The sequence below is a fragment of the Ruditapes philippinarum genome, unplaced genomic scaffold (genome assembly GCF_026571515.1).
Source record: "Ruditapes philippinarum isolate M1 unplaced genomic scaffold, ASM2657151v2 ctg7356_1_1_1_1, whole genome shotgun sequence".
NCBI lineage: Eukaryota > Metazoa > Mollusca > Bivalvia > Venerida > Veneridae > Ruditapes > Ruditapes philippinarum.
The window spans coordinates 18,584-44,928 of NW_026858870.1; the positions used below are offsets into that span (position 1 = coordinate 18,584).

Below are 26,345 nucleotides of genomic sequence, written 5' to 3' on the forward strand. Positions count from 1 at the left end.
TGTATATAGTAAAAGCTTACAAAATCTTCTTATAAAAACCCCAAAGAGTTAGAGCTTAGAAATTTATCATGAAACATCTTCCAAACAAAACGACTAAAAATACCAATATATTACTTTATGCAATAAACATTTTTGAAAATTTAATGAATAAAACACAATTATTTGTATTATATTTTTTGTAGGAGATAAAACGACTTAAGGTAGAAGATTCTACTCAACAAAAACAGTTAGAATATGAAAAGGCTAAATCAGGTATGTTATAAAGAATATGTAAAGGTTAAATCAGGTATGGTAAATAGAATGTGAATATGAATATGTTGTACACAATTTGAAGAGATATGTTATATAGAATATGAAAAGTGTTAAAAAAGAAGAAAAAAGAATCCCTAAAGAAAGCCCAAAACGACAAAATTGAAAATGTTGTAGGCTTGGTTTGACTGAGCCTGTTCATGGACAGTAGGGGTAAGTGCAAACTACCGTCCAAGCCTTCTAGCATCAACTTAAGCAGAATTCAACATTTAAACATGAAATGATAAAATTTTGCATTCAAAAACATCCGTAGATATGTTCATATTCCGTGCCATTCCATGAAAACCCGTGTTTATTCCCCAATTATTAGAAAGCATGTGCTTAAGGTATGTTATATAAAATATGAAAAGGCTAAGTGAGATATGTTATTTAATATATGGAAAGGCTAAATTAGGTATGTTATATACATGTAGAATATGAAAAGGTAAATAAGGAATGTTATATGATATATAAAAAGGCTAAATTAGGTATGTTATATAGAGTATGAAAAAGCTAAATCAGGAATGTTACCTAGAATATGAAAAAGCTTAATCAGGAATGTTACATATTATGTTAATATATGAAAAAGGCTAAATCAGGTATTGTATATATTATATGAAAAGGCTTAATCAGGCATGTTATATCATATATGAAAAGGCTAAAGTAGGTATTTTATGCAGGATATGTAAAGGCTTAATCAGGTATGTTATATACTGCAGTCTGCGAAATAAGGCACACCTCGATGACTAGAGGCGGGAGAAATCCCATTTGGGCCTGCAAAAATCCAAAGCAAAATGTTAGCCCGAAGAACGTTTGAATTTGGAATGTGTTTTCATACAAAATGAATTTCAGTTTCAATTCTTTTGAAATTATTGAGACTTGGAGATAAACTACCAAGATACTTAGGGTATGCATTCATGGAATGCAATGCTTCCTTTGTTGATATTTGTTTTCATATTTAAATAACTTTAAACAAAGTAGAAAGCAGATGATTGACAAGTAAAGTTAAGTATATATAAACAGAAAAAGTGAATTTTATTTAAAAACTGGCTGACTGATATTCTGTTCTTTTATACCTAAATTGAATCTTGTTGATGTGAATTTACCGTAAAATAAACTGTTATCTTTATTTTTGCACAATAAGTGTTTTGGCCTGTGATAATCTGTTCATGCAGGTCCATACTAATTTTCTGTATCATTAACTCATTGATTTGTCCTTAACAATTGGATTTCATTTAATCATTTAAATTACAGAATGGCGAGAAAAGCTGATTGAACAGTATCACAAAACCCTGCTGCAAGTTCCTACAACACCTTTACAACCAAAAAGTGAAAAATGTAGCTTTAATGAGATTTATATTAGGCCCAAAATAACGAGGGAAATAAAAGGAGAAAGGGGGGAGACAAAGGAGGTGGAGGTTAAAACAATGTCAGAAATCTTCACAAAGGAGGGAGTCCCTAAAAAATCTGTATATGTTCTAGGAGATGCAGGGTCAGGAAAAACTAGTTTTTGTAAATATCTTGTTAATTGTTGGTGTTTGGCACACAGTGAGGAACATAAAGCGGACAATGAAAACAAAGATGGCAATGGTGAACCTGACGGTGACAGTGAAAAACATGGATGTGACGGTGAAAAACATGGGGCTGGCAATGAAAATGAAGATGGCAATTGTAAACCTGAAGGTAACAGTGATAAACATGGAGGTGACAGTGAAAAACATGGAGGTGACAGTGAAAAACATGCAGGTGACAGTGAAAAACATGAAACTGGCAGTGAGGAACATGGAGGTAATAATGAAGAACATGATAAAAAGGGAAATGACATTGTAAATGAAGAGTTAAAGGGGGCACATAGTGGAGACATTGAAAACGAAGACAGCAGTAAGACACATCAAGGTGTTAATGAGAAACCAGGATATGAAAAACATTTGGGTGACATTAAGAAAAATGAAAGTAACAGTGAGGACATTCAGGATAACAGTGATGACTTAACAGACTCCGAATCCAACATTGAGGGCAATAAAAGTATTTTAAAATATTTAAAATTTGGCTCTGAATATGATAGCGACTCTGAATATGATATCAAAAATTATGAACTGAAATTCAACGGTGTAAAAGAAATGAAGAAATTTGATTTTGTATTTTACATCACTCTTAGACAGTATCAGAACATTGGCACTATCGATGAAATGCTTCTAAAACGTTATGAAATGAAAATGTTACACACACTTCTTGAAGAGGAATCCTCTAAAGTTATGATTTTGCTTGATGGCTTGGATGAATGGTCTTCTGAAAATGTCCCAGAACATAGTATCTTTAAGGAGTACACAATATTAACTACTTCGCGGCCATGGAAATTTCATACATTAAGATCAAGTGATGTGGAGATTGAACAGTGGCTTAATCTGAAAGGGTTTGATTTTAGATGTGAAAGGGAAATGGTAAATAGGACAGTCTCACAATTAAATGTAAATAGACATGCTAATAAACAAGCTAGAGATTGTATGAAAAAGCTAGAAGTAAAGTCTCTGAAAAGTTTAAAACAGGTACCAATAATGCTACAACAACTGATATGTTTATGGTTTGATGGTAAACTCGATAAAACCTCAAGATGTGCCATCTACACCGGCATGTTAGAACTATTCTTTACATGGAATGACATGAAAACTACAGGAACAAGTACTCGACTCATGAAAGGTGCTCAGAAAGTAAGCCTCCCTCATTATTTATCTGGAATAACCAAATTAAGATTAAACAACCATTTCATTTATGAAGTGTCACAGTTGGCTTATGAGACACTATTTAATTGTCCGAAGGATAAATCCTTGACATTTGACATTTGTATGTTATATGAACTTGAAATATCAGATGAAGTAAGAGAAAATTGCTTGAAACTTGGAATAATGACTGAAGATGAATGTTCAAGTTTATCTGTATCAGAAGCATCAAGCTCATTGTTCTTCTTTATTCACAAATCAATGCAAGAATTTCTGGCTGCAGTAAATATTTGTATCAATTTCAATGCAAAAATTGGTTTGTCAGATAGTACAGGAAATGTTGAATTAGCCAAGAAGTTTATTATTGAGGTTTTCCAGAAATGTTCAACAGTAAATGACATATTAGAGCAGTCAAATGTTATCATTATGCTATGTGGTCTAGAACCTAGATTAGCAACGCATGTTTCAAAATACATATATGATACTGTGTCAGAAGACTCTCGTGTGCAGGAATGCAGGAGAACAATAAGTAGTGACTTTTATGAGGACCATAGTTGTATAACTGATATTCAAAAGCTTATGTTTGAGTCAATGGAAGAATTCAATGCAACATGTTGTATAGGAAATAATCCTGTATTTTATATAGGAGATTTAGTCCTTTATGTACAGGGTCAGTATTGTGATATTGTTTGTTCAAGTATTGATAAGCATCAAATTGTTCCTGATTCTGTTCTGTCTATTTATATAGATAACATCAACACAGAAAATATTAAATTTGCAAAATATTTACCAATGTTTCATCATCTTGAAAAAATTGAAATATCATATGACCTTATATCACAAAGGTTCTTAAGTACACAAAGTGATAGTACACAGAGTAATGAACAGAGGATTAATGAGATTAACAATTGTGTTTGTGAGACAATTAAAGTAAATACTTCAACATTAAAATCTCTGTCTCTTGATCGTGTCTATTACACTGACGAGTATTACCCAGTGTATAAAACAGTTGGTAGTTACCTACCTAGTATGATCAATCTTGTAGCAATATGTATGAGATATATAACAATGAGTCATGATGATTTTTCTACATTTTGTAATTTTCTTGAGGGAACCAGTCATCTTGAACAAATACATCTTGAATATGTTCAATGTGAGTGTGAGGACCAGCATGATGTAAATTTATCAAAACATCAACAACTTTTGTACCTTTATTTGTTTGGTACTGTTAGTGTGATAGATGCTGATACTACAAACCTTGAAATATTTTCATTTTATGAATTGAAAAAAAGTAATTATGAGAAAATATTTGATATTATTAATAAATCTAACAAATTAAAAGAACTTGAATTGAATGGAGAATATACCAATAAATCTCAATTATATCATACCAACATAACAAAGAGACTTGTCACAGTATTACCATTGTTACACAATCTCAGTAAGCTTGAGTTACTGTCGTGTAGGTTAGCTGACAATATAATACAGTTACCTTTAGAGATGAAGAGTTTAAAGAACATTAAGCTTTATCACGCCATAATGAGTTTGACAACATGGCTGAAGTTTGTTGATAGTCTTACTAGTCTTCCTCATACTGTAGATGTGAGAGTAAGGGGCTGTTATATAACAGGATATGGTGAGGAGGTTAATGATGATAGGTTACCATTGTTATATGGACTTGTAGGAGAGAAGGGAAATGATGCTATACAGTATGTTAAAGATAAGGATCAGTTATTTCATGTTAAACTTGATGATGATCGTTTGTTTGACTTTTCAACAAAAAAGTGATATAGTAAACTTGTAGTAAACATAAATTATTGCATGTTAAAAGAGATGATTTGTTTGAATTTTCAACAAAAAGGGGATAAAAGTATCAATTTAGAACACATGAAGTGTTTAAACTAAATTATTAAAAGAGATGATAATTTGGTTTTTCATTTTCAACAAAAAAAATGATCTGAATTTTTAACATAGTGAGAGAGAATACATGCAGTTAACATAGTGCTTAATCTAAATTATTTCATGATAAAAGACATAATTATTAAAATAAAAACATTATCAGCAAAAAAATAAAAATAAAACAATACTAAAGTTACATATTGATATGTTAATTAATGAATGTATAGCAATATGATAGATAACAATCATCAAAAACAGTTCATTAAATATTAATTTCTGATCATTGTAATAATATTAAAATTGATGAAAGTAATATTCAAATGTGTATTTAAATAAATAAATGAAAGAAATGCAGTGAAATATAAAGAAAAAATATATTAATCTGGATAAAGGTAAAGGTTATTTTTTAAATATCAGATATAGTTTGTGAAAAGAAATATGATTTGAAAAAAGTAATGTCCTAATAAGAATGCATAAATAGATTTGTTAATAAACAAGTAAAATTTTTTAATGAATTAATGAATAATTAAATTTAATGAAAATAACATAAAACAGATGTTTAATGTAATTTACATGGTCAGAAAAGTTAGAAGTAAAAGATAACATGCAAATACCAGTCATATAAATATGTATAGCAATGGAAATGGAATAGTATATATAAATACAAGTTATATGATATAGGACAATGGAATGGTATATATATGTTAGATACGCAAAGGAAATTGTATATATCAATACCAGTTATATGTTAAATACACAAAGGAACTGGTATATATAAATACAGTCGACTCCGGTTATAATGTACTCAATGGGACATTAAAATATCGTTCGTTAAATCCGAAGTTCGCTAAAAGCGAAGTAGCAACAATTTGCTGACTTGTCTGGATGGGGAAATTTGCCGTGGAAAAGTCATACTTTTCACAGGTTACCGGTGTAACCTGTATTTTACTGCAGCGGTTATTAAATGGTTATTTTATGCCGGGCATTTTATTAAACAATATATTATGTACATGGTACATGTATTAATTTGTATTAACTTGTCTATAAAGTATTCTTTTGCTATTTGTTTATTATCGTTTGGTTAATATTGCAAAGAAAAACAATCTATTATTTGGTAATTATCGGGTATTTACAGCAATCAACTGAGGGTGCGAAATACAAATTTTCCGTTACAAGTAGGGAATTATGTTTTGAGAACATTTAATCAAAATCTTTATATAACCTGTGCAATTATTCGATTGTATAATTATCGGATAGCGTTATTGATGTAATGATCCTAATCAATACAATACAATAATAGTTTATTCAACATTAAACATTTTACAATGTTTTTAGCATACAGAGTATAATATACAAAGAGAACATGGTTTACAGAAGAGTACATGATTATCAATTATGATTAATACTTAATTGATAATATTTTACTTTTGATACAAGAAAAAAGACTGATCATTTAAATATAAACTACAAGAAAAAAGACTGGTCATTTAAATATAAATTGAATCAGCTACACAAGGTTTCTGTTTATACCTCCCGCGCGTAAAATGAGATTCTCGTGCGCGTGTAAATACTTAAAATACTTCTATCTAGTAGTAAACCAACTAAATACGAGAAAAATCGTGAGTTAAACTAATTATAGATTGAACATGCTGTATGAACTTTTATTTACGCGTCGCGACTTAGATTCGCATAGTATATAAATTTAGCTACATTATAAATAGTTTTATTCGAACGTGATGATAATAGTAACTCAAGTTTCTTGATATTTGGCCAGTGACAGAAGTAAAGCTGTAAATATTTTTTTCTTAAATCACGATAAAAAGGACAAACTAGAAGAAAATGGTATTCCGATTCGATTTGATTCATATTACATAACCTACATAATCTATCTTCTCTTTGAATGTTATTATATCTTCCGGTTTCAATATTTAAGCTATGTGACGAAGTTCTAAACCTAGTTAATGCTATTCGGTATTTATTTTCGTAGATGATATTAAGGTATTTCTCAAGCTCGAATTCATGTTTATATATCGCGTATGAATTAAGTCGATTTGAATTATTAATTTCCCCATACCATGTTTGCATGTATGAATCATAAATTCTTTTCTTAATTTCATCGAAAGGAATGTCGATTTCAAATTGGTGATCCCAAATATAACTAAAACCATGGCTATCTAGTATAGTCTTGATTTGGTACGCCCAGTTATTTCGTGCGTAATGTCTATTAAAATCAGTGTCATTTTTAAGCATTAGAAATGTCTGTAAAATCAGAGAATTAGTTTTTTGCGATAATATTTTCATCCAGTATTTTAACATAGTAATCTTTCGCATAATTTCAAGGGGAAAACGCCCAGTTTCACCATATAGTGCCGATAGGTTGGTTGATCGTTTAACGCAAAGTATTCGTCGTAAAAATTTCGTGTGTACAACTTCTATCTCCCTGGCCTTATGGTGCCCCCAAATCTCAGATCCAAAGTTAAGAACTGAACCAACCAACGTGTCAAATAAGTAAAATTTCTTTGAAAAAGTAAATTCTGCGTTATTAAACAAACGAAACAAATTAAATAATGCAAACGATGCGTGCTGAGCAATACATTTTTGTGTCCTCGACCAATTGCCATTTTTAAAAAGAGTAATTCCTAAGTACTTAAAAGAGTCTACTATTTCAAGTTGTGTGTCATTAATATAAAAAGAAAAATTTGTGGTTCTTCCCTTTTCAAAGATCATGACCTTGGTTTTTGACGTATTTATTTTCAAACCCCAAGTATTACAATAAACAACGACGTCATTTAACATTGACTGTAAACTTTCAGGGGACATTGCAAACAGCACTTGATCATCTGCATATAGAATGAGAAATAATTTTTGTTCATTTAGACTAAATATATCATCTATGTCAGTGTTTATGTTTTGTATTATATCACTAACGAAGAGCATGAACAGCAGAGGCGAGCTCTGGTCTCCCTGCTTGAGACCAATATCACAATTGAAGAAATCGGAATATGTATTTTTAAACCTTACACAAGATTTTACTACAGTATACATCGATTTGATAGCTCGAACAAATTTGGAACTGAGATTTGCAGCAACAAGTTTTTCATATAAAAAATATCTATCTATTTTATCAAAGCATTGTTGGTAATCTATAAAGGCGCAATATAGCTTTTTCCCAGAATTAAGTACCTTAAGAATAATAGAATGGAGAATAAATATACAATCAGTTATCGATTTACCCTTTTGAAAGCCAAATTGGTTTTTGGAAATTTTCTCATATTTGTTTGACCAGGAAGTTAACCTATTCAAAAGTAATTGTGAATAGGTTTTTGCTAATGTATTAATAAGAGTAATGCCACGATAATTCTCAGCCTTATTTACATCTCCTTTTTTAAATATGGGGGCGATTATTCCTTCACCCCAACTTACTGGATATTCCCCTGTATTAAATAATTTGTTATACAGGTTTAATAAAAAGGGGGAAATAATATCATATGAGGTTTTTAGCATTTCGCTAGTAATCTGATCACTGCCTGGCGATTTATTATTTTTCTGCGAAAAAATGGCAGTCCGTAACTCTGTTTCTGTAAAATTTATATCAATTTCCGGAATTTCGGAACCGACGAAGACATTACCACTCATATCGTTTGAGCTGGTTTCCCCAAAAAGTGTTTTAAAATGATCACGTAGGTCATTAATATTAAGAGATTCTGGGTTGTCTATGACATTCTTATTTATTTTTTTCAGGGTTTTCCAGAAATTTCTAGGATTTTTCTTTGCTAGATCTTCTAGTCTTTTGCCCTCGTTAATTTTGAATTTCCGTTTCGCGATTTTTTTAACTTTATTATATTTTGTTCGCGCGTGCACAAAGTTCCGTCTGATATCATCATTATCTCTGTTACGCAAGAAATTATTTCGGACGCTATTGAACTGCTTTTTTTCGCGTAAACAAGCATAGTCAAACCATTTATTTTTGTTTTGGCGAGTATTAAATTTTTCTACGTTTGTTTGTTGTCTGAATACATCAGAAGCAGATTTTAAAAGTTCCGATGAAAAATTTTCAACAACAACATCTATTGGTTCTATATTTAAAGCCTTTGATAATTGCAAAAACGTATTTCTTTTATTACTTAATTTTCTGTAAAAAGACTGACTTTATTTTGATCCCATACAATTCTTTGGGTAGATGTATTATCAACGGAAGGTACTGACTGATAGTTTTTGTTTAAATTCTTTCTAGGCAAACTAAACGTTAAAGGCGCGTGGTCCGAAAATGAGTTGAAATCGAGAAATTCGAAACTCAATAATGAGCCGAAATCATGACGGTTTAATAGTAAGTAGTCTGCAGTACTTTGCCCTTGATGTGAACAGTACGTGTAATCGCCCTTATCGCGGTCATGTGACACCCTACCGTTTGCTATCGACAAACCGGTTGATATACACAAATCCAGCAGACGACGCTCGTGCGTATCAATCACGTGGTCTCTGTTAACTCGTTCGGGTATGTTTATTCGGTTAACAAAAGGGTAGTTTTCGTCTAAGTATTTATCAAATAAAAAATAGTCAGGCAAATCGGCGGTGCGACTATTAAAATCGCCAGTTACGTATATTTTGCCTAATTCGTTATATTTCAAAATATCATTTTCTAAATTTTCAAAAAAATCAAATTCCTCCTGTTTAATTACCTTAGAATTTACGGGAGGTATATACAAGTGACATATAAATACATCTTCATTAAATGAAAATAGTTCTTGACTTAATTTAATCCACATATATCCATATTGGTTCATTTCTGCTACAGTTATATATTTTTTAATATCATTGTTAAAGTATAAAGAAATACCGCCACTGTATCTACCTCTGCTACTGTTCTTTACCTTATTTCCACTAAGTTGAATGCAAGTAAATCCAGAAAATATCATATCTATATAAGTCAGTTTTCGAAATCCAAGTCTCATTTAGAAACACTAAATCATAACTAGATATAAACGAAATAAAATCAGTATCAGTAATATGTCTTATTAGTCCGTTGACATTCAAACACAGTACATTTAAGGGTAACTCTTCATGACATCTCTAGTAATCACTACTCGGTTTGTATTCTACATTATTAATGGATAATTTTATTCCGATGAATTTTACAGATTTACCGGCCTTTTTCGCCTCTTCCATTTTCGGATACAGAGGTCGTCTAGCATCACGCACTGTCCTGGGTAGTTGAATCCCGATCCCACGTGCTACATCCCTCAAGTCGTCTGCTTGATCGAAAGACGCGGACCTTACTCGTTCCCGTTGATGATTGTGTATAAAACGTGCTAAAATAGGACGTGTTTTTCCAGGCGAACGTTTTCCAAGACGATAGGGGGTTTCTCAAACCAAGATATTTCAGCGTCAGACAATTTCAACGTATCTCTGCATAGCTCTTTTATTAGGTTTCCGCAGTTCTCGTCTGGTTCCTCGGGAAATCCATAAAACAAAAGGTTATTCTGCAGTGACTGCATTTCTAGATTTATAACCTGTTGTTCAAGTTTCTCCTGCACCCTGCATATCTGAGTGAATTGTGATTCTACAAATTTAAAATCGTATTTTATATTTTTCAGGTCACTTCGTGTGTCTTTTAATTCACGATGTATCGAATCATTGTCCTTAGACAAGTATTCACAGCATTTTTCAGTTTCAATGATCCTAGTACCGAATGATTTAATTTTTGATTCTATGTCTGTCATTTTTATATTAATGGATGAAATTGACTTCTCAATTTTATCGATAGAATGAAGTTTTTCCTTTATCATTTTTACGTCATTTATGAGTTCAGTCGCCCATTGTGGTGGATTTGAAGGGAATCCAGCGCCTGGCGTTGGGAACCCGAACCCCATGGATGGCGGCGGGCTCGTAGCATATGACGGCTGAATCATTCCGAATGGAGCGCCGGAAAAAGCCATAGGCCAATCTATAAAGTGACTACTTACAGTTTGTGTATTATCACTAGTGTTTTTGCTTTTTTTATTCCTATATTTATTTGTCCGTTGCGTTTTGGTATCACTACACTTCTCACTACACTTGTGTAAATCACCATACGAGTAGTCCGTGCAATCCGGTTCATTGCCCTCTAACAAAGGTGACGTGGCTTCACGTTTATTTTTTGATTTTTCAGTCAAAAGTTCACTTTTTTCACTCTTTTTCTTATCGGACATTAGAACACATATACTGAAATTACTTTATATCCACATATTGTTAACTAAATCCTTTAGAAATGTTGTAAAAATTGACATTTTATCGGACCGTTCTAAACCACGTTCTCCGTGTACAATATCACGTGACCAATCAAGCGCATCCCGATATTTCAATTATAACAGTTTGTTATAACCGTGGAAATTAACATGTTTTCCGTCATTTGGGGCTTGAAAAAATGGTTCATTATAGCCGAAAATTTGTTAAATGCGAGTATACGTATTAAGCGATGTGATTTAATATAAAATAAAGAAGGAAACAGTCGGGGATGTCAGATTTAGTTCGCTATTAACGATAATTCGTTATAAGCGAGTTTGTTATAAGTGGAGTTGACTGTACCAGTTATATGATATATAGGACAAGGAATTGCTTATATATGAATACCAGTTATATGAGATATAGTATAGTGGAATAATATATTTTTTTTAATTTGTTATATGATATATAGGATTATATGCTATAGAGGAATGGTAAATTTCATATATGAATACTTGTTAGATGATATATAGGACAGGTGAATGGTATACATAATTATTTTCATTGAGATGAGAACCATTTATATGTTATATTTTAGAGATTCCTTCTTTGATTCTTTTATATTGTAAAGATTAAAAAAGTGATAAATATTACAATTATGCAAAACGATAAAGTTAACAAATTAATACTGTTAGTCAGTATTACTCCAAGTGTCAAGTTAAAGGGACTCCACTGAGGATTTTTGACATGTTCGGAATTATATTTTTCTGATTTTTGACATGATAGGATGGGGGTTATATTTTTGTAACTGTTGAATAAGATTTTTTTATGAAACAATTTGTCACATTTAAGACATGATAACATTTATGATTATAGTTATACATAAGTTATATTTCTGCTGATGTTAACATAACTATTATATGTTATTTTACATGTATTTTAAAACATAGGTTACATGACATTTCTCAAAAATTACGTTGTAATTTTGTGTCTAAAAATGCATCCTGGGTAATTAAAGAATACTGGTTATGAATACACTTTATTAGTGATGAATGTAGTTCAGCCAAATCTGAGTACCCGTGGGTTACGATGATGCTAAAATGTAGAAATAATGCTTTCAGACAGTAATGTTAAAACTACATCTTATTTACGGTATGATAATTTTGTATGCTTGCTCATGTTATTATATACCAATATTTAGATTATATTATATGAAAACATATTTTACACTTTTCTGTTTGTTACATGAAATTCTGATTGAATGTGTTTGTTACATGAAATTATGATTGAATGTGTTTGTTACATGAAATTCTGATTCAATGTATATAGCACATATGTAAACATATTATTTCATGTTAATAAATGTTTATTGTAAAGTTACATGCTATTGCCTTTGATGAAAATAAGATCATATTATTTTATATAAAGATTTTTGTGTCGCCTCTACGGAGTAGTGGCGACACATAGGGATCACTTCTCCGTCGTCTGTCTGTCCGTCTGTCTGTCCGTCACAAAAGCTTGTCCGGACTACTCCTCATAAACCACTGGTGCAATTTCATCCAAACTTTACAGGAATGATCAGTACCAAGTCTAGTTGTGCATATTGTCAGCATTTTCCGGTTCAATGATTTTTGGCAGAGTTATGGCCCTTTAATAATTTTTAATTTTAAAGTTTGTCCGGACTACTTCTCTTATACCACTAAAGCATTTTCAATGAAATTTTACAGAATTGATCTGTAGCTCAAGTCCTCGCGCATATTGCAAGGGTTTTCCGGTTGAATGATTTTTGGCCGAGTGATGGCCCTTTGATAAAAAAGGTGTATTTTTCTGTGTGTTGCCAGATACACAAAAGCTTGTCCGGACTACTCCTCATAAACTACTGGTGCAATTTCATCTAAACTTTACAGGAATGATCAGTACCAAGGGTAGTTGTGCATATTATCAGCATTTTCCGGTTCAATGATTTTTGTCAGAGTTATGGCCCTTTAATAATTTTTATTTTTAAAGTTTGTCCGGACTACTTCTCTTATACCACTAAAGCAATTTCAATGAAACTTTACAGGATTGATCTGTAGCTCAAGTCCTTGATTTTTGGCCGAGTTATGGCCCTTTGATAAAAAGGTGTTTTTTCTGTGTGTTGCCAGATACGCAAAAGCTTGTCCGGACTACTCTTCATAAACTACTGGTGCAATTTTATCCAAACTTTACAGGAATGATCAGTACCAAGTCTAGTTGTGCACTGTCCGTCTGTCTGTCCGTCTGTCACAAACTTTGTCCCAACATGAAATTGACCATCATGTGTTTACCAATAATATTTGAAGCTATATATGACGATATACAAATTCATTCAATTTGAAAATAAGTTGTTACTGCACGGGATATGATCCCAGTATCCTTCTTATTGTATATAAAATAATGCTGTATGTTATAATTAGATCCGGTGCGTTATATGCTAGATAGAGAAAACAGAATTCCTAGAGTAAGCCTCTCCAGTCCTGGTAAAATTGCCCGTTTTTTCCGTTTATGATTACATTGTAATTAGTGATAAAATTGAAAACTGGTAAAAGACTCTGGACAAAGTGTGTCCCTCGTAAGCATAAATCACAAAAACAGTTACATGGAAATTGCAGACACGGTTTGATTGAGGCTGTATATGAGGGATAATGCAAAAGTGCAACATCCCTCATGCCCCATAGCTTCAGCTTAAGTGATACCTAATTTTCAAGTGTGTGAATCAATGATCTCGAAGGACAAAAAAAAAGCAACACTGAAATGGTACTGGGAACATTTTGCAGTTACTACATAGAACTTGACACCTGCTGTTGTGAAGTATTAAAGTGTGATCTTTTAGAGGAATTTATCATAACACATTTGAAATAATAAAAAAATTCTACATCCCTCACGCCTCCTAGCACTGGCTTGAGCGGTACTAAATATGCAACACTTTAAATTGTTGGAAATCAAGTAATACCAAGTTGAAATCATGTAATATCATCACAAACATGTACCGCTATAGCCCACTCAAAAATTGGGTTATGGTAGGTCCACTTAAATGTGTTTATGTCATGATAAGACAGCAATATCTTGTTTCAATTATAATTATTTTATAATGCAACAAAAAACTTGTCAAGAGTGATTTCCCTTTTGTCATAATTAACATGCAGTTTGAAGAGAAGGTTTTTAAATAATAGACCAAATTATAATTTGTACATTCAGGCTGAGTACACATAATTCATAATTTCAAAATCATCTTTTTTATATTAATTTGAGAGAGACTAATCATACAGTTATTTGATCTTCTTTACAAGTGTAATTTATCTTTAAACATAATTAACATAAATCAGATAACTATACGGATTCAATAGATAGAGGGGTAATATTTTGAACATTGGGCGACTATAAAACAAGATTTTAATTTTCTTACAATTGACATTTATCGTTAGATCACATAACTTGATGCTACATATAAGAATGTTAAATTCATTAAAATGATACCTTCGCGCATTCATTGTTAAACTTCATAAATGTGTATTTATGGGTGGCAGGTGGTTCGGTTACATAGATTCGGGAGTTTGCGTAGCTTGTAAAACAATAAACAACTCTAGATAAATTTATGTTGTAAAAGGGTTTTTATTAAAGCCGTAAACAAAGTATACTACAGTACATTTAAACATGACTAGAATAACAGAGACATATTAAAAGTAGAACTTATTGTTTTATCTGGGGAAACAAATTCCGCCGTACAACAAACATTAAAACATAATTATCATGCGATTCAAGGGAGACTAATACTGTAATATTATATATCAATAAACTTGTCAAGAGTGATTTCCCTTTTGTCATAATTAACATGCAGTTTGAAGAGAAGGTTTTTAAATAATAGACCAAATTATAATTTATACATTCAGGCTGTTTACACATAATTCATAATTTCAAACTCATCTTTTTTATATTAATTTGAGAGAGACTAATCATACAGTTATTTGATCTTCTTTACAAGACTAGTGTAATTTATCTTTAAACATAATTAACATAAATCAGTTAACTATACGGATTCAATAGATAGAAGGGAAATATTTTGAACATTGGGCGACTATAAAACAAGATTTTAATTTTCTTACAATTGACATTTATAGTTAGATCACATAACTTGATGCTACATATGAGAATGTTACATTCATTAAAATGATACCTTCGCGCATTCATTGTTAAACTTCATAAATGTGTATTTATGGGTGGCAGGTGGTTCGGTTACATAGATTCGGGAGTTTGCGTAGCTTGTAAAACAATAAACAACTCAAGATAAATTTATGTTGTAAAAGGGTTTTTATTAAAGCCGTAAACAAAGTATATTACAGTACATTTAAACATGACTAGAATAACAGAGACATATTAAAAGTAGAACTTATTGTTTTATCTGGGGAAACAAATTCCGCCGTACAACAAACATTAAAACATAATTATCATAATAGAGATAAAACAAACACAAATATGAACAAATTCCATCCTGAAATATGAAAACATCTGAATATATACAAATGTGTAAATGTGTCTTTATGTGTAACTCGTTGTAAAAGAAAAGTAATTGTACAATTTTTAAAAGTAAAAATGAAAAAATTGTAACGGAGCTCTTCAAGAAAATAATTGTGCAGGAGGAAAGGGAGGTGGTGGAAAACTAAATTTTTCATGTGAAACTATCAAAAGTTGTACAGGAATGAAAGCCACGCGCTTTGTTTCTTTGTTCAACGAAAAGAGTGAGTGCGCATGTGCAACTATATCCAAATATAGACATGCGTTACGATGTTAGCTTACTGTAAATATTCTAAGCTGTAAATACTATACAATAAAGAGTACGGCTGCACTGTAAATACCCTAAACCGTAATTACTATAACACAAAGAGTAAGGTGCTTCCGCCAATTTTTTTATGAACCACCTCGGCCATAAATCATTTTATGATCATAATAAAATATATTTTTATAACTTAAATAGTTGCGCATTTAAAGACAACATGCAAACATTTAAAGACACTGTGGCGGATTTTTCTGTCCTAGAGATGCGTTATATATAAGAGAGAATATAATTATGATTTACCACTCTGTTTGTGCGATTTCCAACTAGATCAATTCAATCGGATACAGATAATAATCTATCTAATTTATTATGGATTAATCTTCTTTTTGATGGATAAATCAAATGGTTGTTTAGAGATAGCGCTAGAATAAAAGCAGCTTCTAATAGTTAAGACAGATCAAATTAATGCATTGTTGAGTTTCCAATCAGCGTCTAATTATTGAAGGGGATGTTAAGAAAGATCAAATAAATGCATTGTTGATTACCTACACGAATAACAGCAAATACACAAACACCGCCCGATCCAATCCCAATGACAAATTATATTCATGTTTTAACTCGTTTTCGAAACTATGACCATATAGAAACATACATTTAACAGTATAATTAAATCAAAATGAACCTTTAAAAAGAAAATGAAATGAAAGATAAAAATGCTGATGTTGTTAAATTAAATCATTGATAAGAAGAAAAGATTGATCTTTTATTCAAAACAGCCATGTTAATGAGGCGGGCAGTTCATTTGCGGTCTAGCGAAACAATGCACTATATCATACAAGTACAAATGTTGCTGCAATGCAGCAATTGAGAAGCTCCGCGCAAAAAAATGTGCTCATTACAGATACCTTACCAAATTATTCCTACGCACAGGTCATGTTATATTCAGATTAGGTACTATTGTAGATTTTTTCCGAATGTTTTGTAAAGCATTTTTTGCATAATTATACTTATCTTATGCACTGTCCATAATTAAAAAGAGGGGACAAAATTATAATATAAAAATGCTTTCACTGATGCCTACCTGGTAAGGAAAGTAATTCCATTGAATACAAACAAGACTTGTACTGTTGTAAATGTTTATTCTGACATTAGGAACGACTTGTTTGTAAAAGCTATAGAAATAGATAGTGGGTTTGAAAACTTAAGTGATGATGAATATACTTTATACACTCCAATCCAAATATTGTTAAGAATGCGGCAAAATCCTGTTATCAAATTCTTAACATTCGAAATAGATATATGTATCACAACACTTGAGACTCAGTAGATGATTTTAAACATTATAAAATAAATATTGTATATTAAATATAAGATAATATTTGTTTTGACAATACTTGTATATATCTTCAGACTTGCGGTGTCTCCATATATAATATAGTAGTAAAATGTCGAAATAAATTAATTTTATACATGGGTAGGATTTTCTTATAATAGTTAGGTTTTTTATCACATGATAAGACATGGTTGCTAATCTAGTTCTCATTTCTAATCTTTTTAAAGTAAGGAAGTTTGGTTTTAGAGGGCTGATCATTACTTATGACAGAAATTTAAGTGTTTTACATGTCAGCTTGTTTTTAGATAAATTTTATGTTTGGATTAACAACTGTGTCCTATTAATTTTTAACTGCCTAACTATATGGAAAAAAATGATGTCTGGTTTATGTGCAGTCATGGTATGGGTGGAGCAACGAAGTGTCATCATAAGGTTAACACTTCGGTGTTCCACAAATGCTGCTTACTGCTTAGTGTATATACATGTATAGTGTTCGTTTATTGTATATGCAGTGGAGTTCCACTAATAAGACCACCTTGAATGTTTCCAGATCATGCAAATTTAGGCAATATAAAGAACCAGAGTTTAAGTCATGGAGCTGAAGTGGCTCGCTGGTGGGACCTTTCCGCTGTTGGGGCCATCATTTTGTGGTGGAACTTTACCGTATATGTAAACATATAGTCTCAGATAATTCTTTTTAGAATGACTATATTGTAATTGTAATTTTATATGTCTCTTCTAATTGTTAAATATGGATGAGACTAAAATAAAATGAATAAATATTTATATGTTATGTGACATGACTGTACTGTGTTCTGTTTGTGTCACTACTGTAGTCAGTAACAGAAGATGATAGAACTATCAAAGTCTGTTATAATTGTAACAAATATACAAATAGTAACAAAGGGGATTTATATTATATTACATGCATATTTTTTTGCAGCAAATACAAAAATCTTTCAAAACTTCAAGGTCAGATAAACTACTTTCTTAAGATTTATGTTTTTTAAAGTTTTTTGTATTTTCTGCAAAAAATAGCATTTGTTTGCACTAAAATAGACTTTAAACTGGATTTTGCCATTCATTAAATGTGCATAAAACTTTGCAACAGAATGCTTTTGGTATTCAGAATGTAGCACATTCAAGGTAAATTTCTTATTGTTATCATTTTTATTTTTGTTTAAAATAGTCTTTAAAATATAGAATTGGAAGTGTACTTGCAAATGGCTCATCATATAACAATGTGAGCTTTGTTGTTATATGAATTTGGCCTACTTTCACTTCAGACAGACTTTGCGAAAACAAACATGGCTGAAAAAGCGGAAACAACTTATTGAAGGTCCATCCGCTCGTAAAGGAAAGCTGCCGAATACGAACCCCCGCATACATCACCAATCATACCACTAACTTTTTTTTTCTCACGAAGTGGTATGCTGTTCCAATAAAACGAATGAAATGTAACATTATATACTTAAGTTTAATTATTTCAAAACAACCAATATATCAACATGTTATTATTAAACATTTAATTTCATAAAAAATAAATTAAAAATAACCATCAAAAGCAAAATTGTTAAAATCTTATGCCTGAAATCTTCTTTATATTGACAAATTCAATCACTAATAGTATAGTTTTGATATGCTGTGTGTAAATGTATTTCAAAATATAACAAATTATTATTTCATGTACTACTAAAAAAGGGAAAATAACAATTTATAACGAAGTAAACATTTTTGCGCTATTTATAGCTTTCGAAAATTACAGCAGAACTGCTGTCCGGTTCTCATTCATTTAATATGGACATGCTTGGCGAATCACCGACGGAAACCAAATATAGAAATCGAAAGGAGTCCCTTGAATGCGGATTTACTTTTTAGCTGTTAATCGAAAGGATTTTTTTTTATTGCTCTCAATATCCGGCCCATGACAAAAAAAATAGTAAACACAAATAGCTTCGCGCCTGTGGGCGCGGAGCAATAACGCACTTATAAGGCCAAATGAAAAAAAAAATGTTTTATTGAAGTACTCATAAAAATATGACAAAAACAAAATAAAATCGTAAAAAAGCTTCTGCTTGGGTAAAATAAAACATTCTAGAAATCGGGTAAATAATACAAAAAAAAATGCTAAAGAGATATTAAAGGATAATTTAGAATTTCGTTGCTCGATAATATGAATAGCTCTAAACCTCGTGAATATAATTATGTAAAAAGCTAAAACTAGTAGAAAGGGAAAATACAAGTCAAAATAGAACATACCCCCCTTAAAATCTCAACAATGCTGACTCCTCGAAAACATTAATAACCACAAAATTACATGACAATTGCAGACTCGATGAGTCTGTACATCAGGGATAATAAAAAGCTACATCTTTTAGCACCAGCTTGGTAATTGTAAGAACACTTTCTTGACGCTAGGTTGGTGAGAAAATGTTAAAAAAACTAGATTTATTGCTTCAGAGGGAGCTGAGATATTTATAACACCTGAATGCTGCTTAATGCGGTGCTAAGTGAGTGACAGATGTTAACAAAAGCTGAATATACTGAGTAAGACGGTGATAGAAAGGCTAAATACGGCACTTGTTGGAATAAGAGATGATGATTGACAAAACTGAATATGCTGTGTAAGACGATGCACGTGCTAGGCGGGCGAAATCAATGTTAGCTTACACGGAATATATGTCTGAAGACAGTGTAAGGTGGGTGAGAAATGTTAACAAAGACAGGATTTATTGCTCCAGACGGTGCTAGATAGGTAAGAGATCAGATATACTACTTATTTCTTTACAAGGGTGGATAAGAGATGTAAACAAACTGAATATATATTTTAATACGGTGCTAGGTGGGTAAAATATTTCAACTTAGACTGAACATAGGGCTTACGGCAGTGCTAGGCAGGTGAAAGGTGTCCAGAGAGTTATGCAATTATCTTACTTAGTAATTTTCTTAAGTTATTCTGAAAGAAAACATTATCCAAGGATGTAAAAAAAAAGCGTGATTTTATTGGTCTAGCAATTAATTGAATACACTACCGTCACTCCAGTTAAGCGAACGGTGGTGAAACAATTGACGAGTAAAATATTGAATGAGTGATGTTCAAATTATTTCTAAGCCAATCGTTTGTCCACTCAATAATAAACGAGGGTGAAACTCAAATTCTGAAGAAACAAAATACAAGGGCTAAGATAACTTATAAGTAGTTTTAGCTCTTATTTAAAATTAAAACGTTAATTTTATTTCATAAAAGACAATACAATACACTATCTCTTTATTTAGTAAAGATTACATTTTATGCAACCGCAACGACTGTATCATGTATCTGATTCTAAATGATAATAAAATTATTGTTAAAAGGTTTTATTTTGAAAATATGAGCATTGTTATAAATGTCAATTATATTTATTTGCTAGACAATACATTTATATATAAAAATACTTAATGTGAATATTTTCTCAAAATCTCAGGTAACGTTAGTAATAAACTGTCAACTATATTATGCTAAGCAATTTTTTATCTTAAAAAGAAGAAATGATACCTGTATAGTACTTCAGAAAATTTGCTTTAAACCTTTTTGACTGCTTGAACTAGAGGAGGACCGCGTACGACCTAGATAAAGAACAACAATGGATAAAATGTCATCTCCGCCTCATGAAGACAATGCTGAAATACTGTATTGACAGGATGATAAAATCTTGTAAATCATAAGTTAAGCGATATATGGGTATCATTACCTTGTTGTTAAATTATTAATCTTAAAGTTCAGGCATTTAAAAGAAATTAATTAATGAATGTGTTTCAATTATCTTTGACATTAGCTGCATTAATCTTATATGATATTATTATGTTTCTGTTTATATCCAGTGTACTCTATGTCGTTCCATCTCCTTGTTTTGTACTACATGTACAAACAACTTAACAGAGATAAATAAAAGTAAACTTTATTTAGGAATTGAATATTGTTAGGTTACTTTTGGTAAAATTACGTACTAATGTTCATTTTAAGTCTAATACCTCATTTTACCCTACAAATTCATCTGAAAAATACTCAACAGAGCATTGACAACCACTAATATGTGTATAATATTTATGGTACATATATGTTTATAGTCTTAGGTTATACCTTGGGTATATAGTTACAGTACTGAACTATAAACAGGTGGCAAATTCTTTATTACTTTATATACAATCAATTTAGAGATGTCATCGATATCAATAATATCGATGTATCGTTGATATTTATCTGTCGATTAATAATCTATTAACATTAAAAAAAAACGATAATTTTGACTTATTTATTAAGTTCAGAAATAAGGAAATTTCACCCTAAACATATACAAAAGCAGGTGTCCATGTCTTACATTATCTGTTGTTACATATTGGGAAAAAATGGTCTGGACAAAAATCATGCGATGGGCTTTTATAAAAAGATGCTGAACAGAACATGTTTTCAACTGAAATCATTTAAACAGATATAGATAGATAGATAGATAGATAGATTTATTTCGGCATAAAGGTAAACATGTTACATGATAAACAAATACAATATAGATTAAAACAATTACAAATAAAAAATAAATAAATGAATTAATACTATATTATGTAAAACCATGACATGTTCCCAAAACCAAGGATAACACAAAAAAGAGCAAGCTCTTATTTCCATTGTGGTCCTTAGCATTTGGTGGCATGACATAGAGAGGTATTTCATAAAAGAACAAAAGTATCACAAATTATAAGATTAATCGCATTAATGAAGGATATTATTTAAAATCATCACAATTTAAGATGTAAGGTATTGTAGATAAAAAGTCATTATCACATTAAAAAAATAAGTATGTGCATAGTAAGCATTACATAAAAAAAAAAAATATATATATCACAGTTGTTATGAGTATGTAAGAAAGAACATGCCATAGATTGCACTATTCAAAAAAAGATAAAGTTTTTAAAGTCTTAATAAAAAATTTAAAACAAATATCAAAAAATGAAACAGTAAACCTGAGCCGAAAAATAATACAATAAAAAAAAAATGAAAACATAAAATTGTCTTGCAAGAAATTTTAAGAAAAACACTTAGATGCTACTTAAAAAGTGACTTTTGATGGCTACCTTAAAACGATGAAATTTGTTAATTTCAGTTATGCAAGTTGGAAGACTGTTCCATATGATATAAAAGTGAATGACAGACAAGTAATTTTACGTATATCGATGTAACGTTGATATTTTTTCATCCGATATTGATATATCGTTGATAAGCTTTATCTTGACACAATGACAGCTCTTAATCAATTATTCAATGTTTATCTGTTATCTTTGATATGTTTAATTTCCAAATTTGAAATTAATTTTCAGCTCGTATAATTGATAATATTCGTGTACATTACAGAATGCTATATCTTTTGTCACGGAGACGGCTTTTAAATTTTGTTGTAACAAAATAATCTTAATAATTAGTTCTACTTTATTTCAAGATGTATAGATTTTTCTTTAAATTTAGTTTAACACCAGCACAATACAACACCATTTTACACACAGACAAAAAGATTTATTAAATGAATATATCGTTTTATAGTCAGGCATAACCTGACCTTTACATTCATAAAATCAATAATTTATTATTTTATTTCAATATGTTATGATGTTTTGATAAAAAATGTGATACAATTGTGATCTTAAAGATTTATCAAGTACTTAATTTTATTGTTCTACACGAAAACAATATGTGCCGCCGCTTATCTAGACAGTTGTAACGTTATACAATATATAAAGACAACATCAATAAACTTGAGAAATGTAAGAATGGGGCATATTCATTAGTAATTATCTCAAATATTTCACATGAGAAATACGTTGTAATATAAATATTACAGAAAACTATTGTTTAAGCAAAAGAATTGGACTAGATACCAAGTTAGAATCAAGATATATCATTACATCATTATATCATCACTTTACATATATAAATGGAGATAAATGTACGGTTATAGCCCTCTCAAAGATTGGTTTGCTTGTAGTATTTTTAGTTTCAACTTTTCGGCATTTTCTAGTTGGGTGGTTCCAATATTCCTACTTGAGTAATGTTGAATCAACCTTAGGATATGTAGCCTGCTTTTTAAATTTGTCTTTTGACGTCTTATCTGTGATACGCAGGCTTCATAACCTCTGATCCCCTTTCAAAATTCCATTTTATTTAGTTCCGCCCATTGTTTTCTCGTTTAGGGCACACGCTTTTTATTACTTGGGGACCATACGCCTCTTTTCATGGAATGGCACTACTGTGTCACATTGAAGGTTCCATGATAACCGCCGTATGAACACATCTGCGGATGTTTCTAAATTCAAAATTTTACTATTTCATGTGTAAATGTTGAATTCTGCTTAAGCCGGTGCTAGGGGGCGTGGACGGTAACTTGCACTTTCCAGTACCGTCCATGAACAGGCTCAATCAAACCGAGCCTGCAACATTTTCAATTTTGCCGTGTTGGGCTTTCTTTAGGGATTCTGTATTTATCTATTTTATGGTAGGTTCAATTAAAATTAAAATATAACTTTGTATATTTCATGATACGACGGAAACATACCTTGACACTTATATAAGTGTAATATTATTAAAAGAAACACCGAAAAACAATATATTTTATGCATTTGAATACAGCTTGTAAAGGCGACAAAAACACAACTACAAATTCTGCAATTAAAGGGAAACTAATACTGTACTTATATATCAATATACTTGTCAATGGTGATTTCCCTTTTGTAATAATTTACAATACAGTTTCGAAGGGGGGGGGGGTTTAAAATTTCGAAATTGTCTTTTTGATATCAATTTGAGGGGGACTAATAATACAGTTATTTGATCTTCTTTTCAAGTGTAATTTACCTTTGAACATATTTAACATAAATCAGATTACAAAACGGATTCAATAAATAGAGGGAATATTTGGTGGCCATAAAACAATTTTCCGTTATAATTGACATTTATTAATTGATCATATTATATTGATGTTACATTTAAGAATGTTGACTTCATTACCAAAATACCTTCTTGTATTTATTGTTGAACATCATAATTGTTCATATTTGTTGCGCCAAAACATATTTTAATGAGAGATAATACCAGTTTTTTTTAACCACGATGTTCCGTATTTAGTTCCGTATTATAACTTTAAAGCAGACGATACAACATGCAAGCATTAAGCATTTAAATACACTATGGGGTTTTTTCTGTCATACAGATGCGTTATTATATATAAGAGACAATATAATTATGATTTACCAATTTGTTTGTGCGTTTGCCAATTATATCAATTCAATAAAATAAAGACAGAAATTAACCGATTTTTGTTTTACAGCCGTACTCGTAAAAATTCATGACAAGAGATAGGCTCTTTCAAAAGGCATAAAATTGTTAAAGAGCTTCTGATTTGATAAAATAAAACATTCTAGAAATCAGATACATAATATGAAAAAAAATGCTTAAAAGATATATTATATGATATTTTAGAATTTCATTGCACGATACGAATAGCTCTAATCATCGTAAATATTGGAATAAAGATAAACTAGTAGAAAAGGAATATACACGTCAAAATGGAACCATGCTTCCCCTTAAAAATCTCAACAAAGGGTGATCCCTCGGACCCTCGGATGCATTATTCACATGAAAATGATATGACAATTTCAGACTCGGTTTCATTGTGTCTGTACGTGAGGGATAATAAAAATGTTACATCTCTTAGAACCGGCTTGACAATTGTAATAAAACTTTGTTTTTTACCAGATATAGATAAGGCAAATACATTAAATTAGTTTTTAATTCAATATCATGTGTTGGTGATGCAAAACATAAAATGTCCATATTTTCTTTTAAAATTAATTCCCTTCTTGAAGATTTAGATATTAATGAACAAGAGATAACGGAGATAACAAGAGATAATCCTGTCGCCAATAAAGCTAGTTCAGATGAAATTGAAACACTGGAAAAAATGAAAAACGTCATTGGAAGCTGATTATATTGCTTAACGACGAGGGCTATGTGGGCGAAGGATGTTACCAAATAATGAATATTCCATTTAAGGCGGTGCTAGGTTGGTGACAGGTTTTACCAAAAACTATATTTATTGCTTCAGACAGTGTTTGGTAGGCGAGATATGACAGCATAGACAAAATTAATTTCCCTAGGCAATGCTTTGTAAACAAAACATGATAAGAAAGGCGGAATATACCGTTTAAGACAGTGCCATGTTGATGAGATATGTTACCATATACAGTATATTGCTTAAGACGGTGCTGTGTGGAGGAAGATGGTAACAAAGACTGTCTATACTGCTTTAGAGGGCCCTAGGTAGGTTAGTGAGAAATGATAACAAGATGTGTTGCTTCAGACGGTGCTATGTTGGTGAGAGATATTTAAAACCTGAATACTGCTTAAGGCGGTGCTCAGTGAGTAGTGTGTTAGAGTTTACCAATCATATTTAAAGTTACATATGACAATAAACAATTTCTTTAATTTGAAAATAAGTTGTTACTGCACGTGATATGATCCCAGTATTTCCTCTTTTTTGTATAAAAGATAAAGCTACATGTGATTCTTTGATCTGGGTGTATTATTCCAGAAATTGAGAAAAACAAAATCTCTAGAGGCTCACCAGTCCCTATTAATGTGCCGGTTTTTCTGTTTATGATTCGATCAAAATTCTGGTTAAATAATCTCGGCTAAGTGTGATGCCTCGGAAGCATTAATCACAACAAAGTTACATGGAAATTGCAAATACGGTTTGATTGAGTCTGAATATGAGGGATAATAAAAAAGTGCATCATCCCTTACGCCATATAGCACCGCCTTGAGAGGTACTTAATTTTCAACACTTAAAAGTGGTGGAATCAATCATCTCAATGGACAAAAAACACTGAAACAGTAAGGGGCAATATTTACAGCTGCTACATAGAACTTGACACCTGCTGTTGTGAAGTATTAAAATCTGCACAAAGTGTGATCCCTCGCAACACATTTGAAATATTGAAACAGTTCTACATCCATCACGCGCCAAGCACCGGCTTGAAATGCAATCGATATGAAATATTTTAAATTGTTGGAATCAAGTTATACCAAGTT

At 31.2% G+C, this 26,345-nt stretch overlaps 2 protein-coding genes across 2 annotated transcripts in view; both read left to right on the forward strand.

The window, feature by feature from the left end:
• Positions 1–26,345, forward strand: part of LOC132754538 (uncharacterized) — a 70,373-nt gene that overhangs the window by 13,794 nt on the left and 30,234 nt on the right. The window lies entirely within an intron of this gene.
• LOC132754537 (uncharacterized) lies at positions 135–6,182 on the forward strand. Its single transcript, XM_060745178.1, has 2 exons — positions 135–252; positions 1,543–6,182. Exon 2 carries the CDS (start codon positions 1,716–1,718, stop codon positions 4,791–4,793), a length of 3,078 nt encoding a protein of 1,025 aa, XP_060601161.1. The 5' UTR covers positions 135–252; positions 1,543–1,715; the 3' UTR covers positions 4,794–6,182.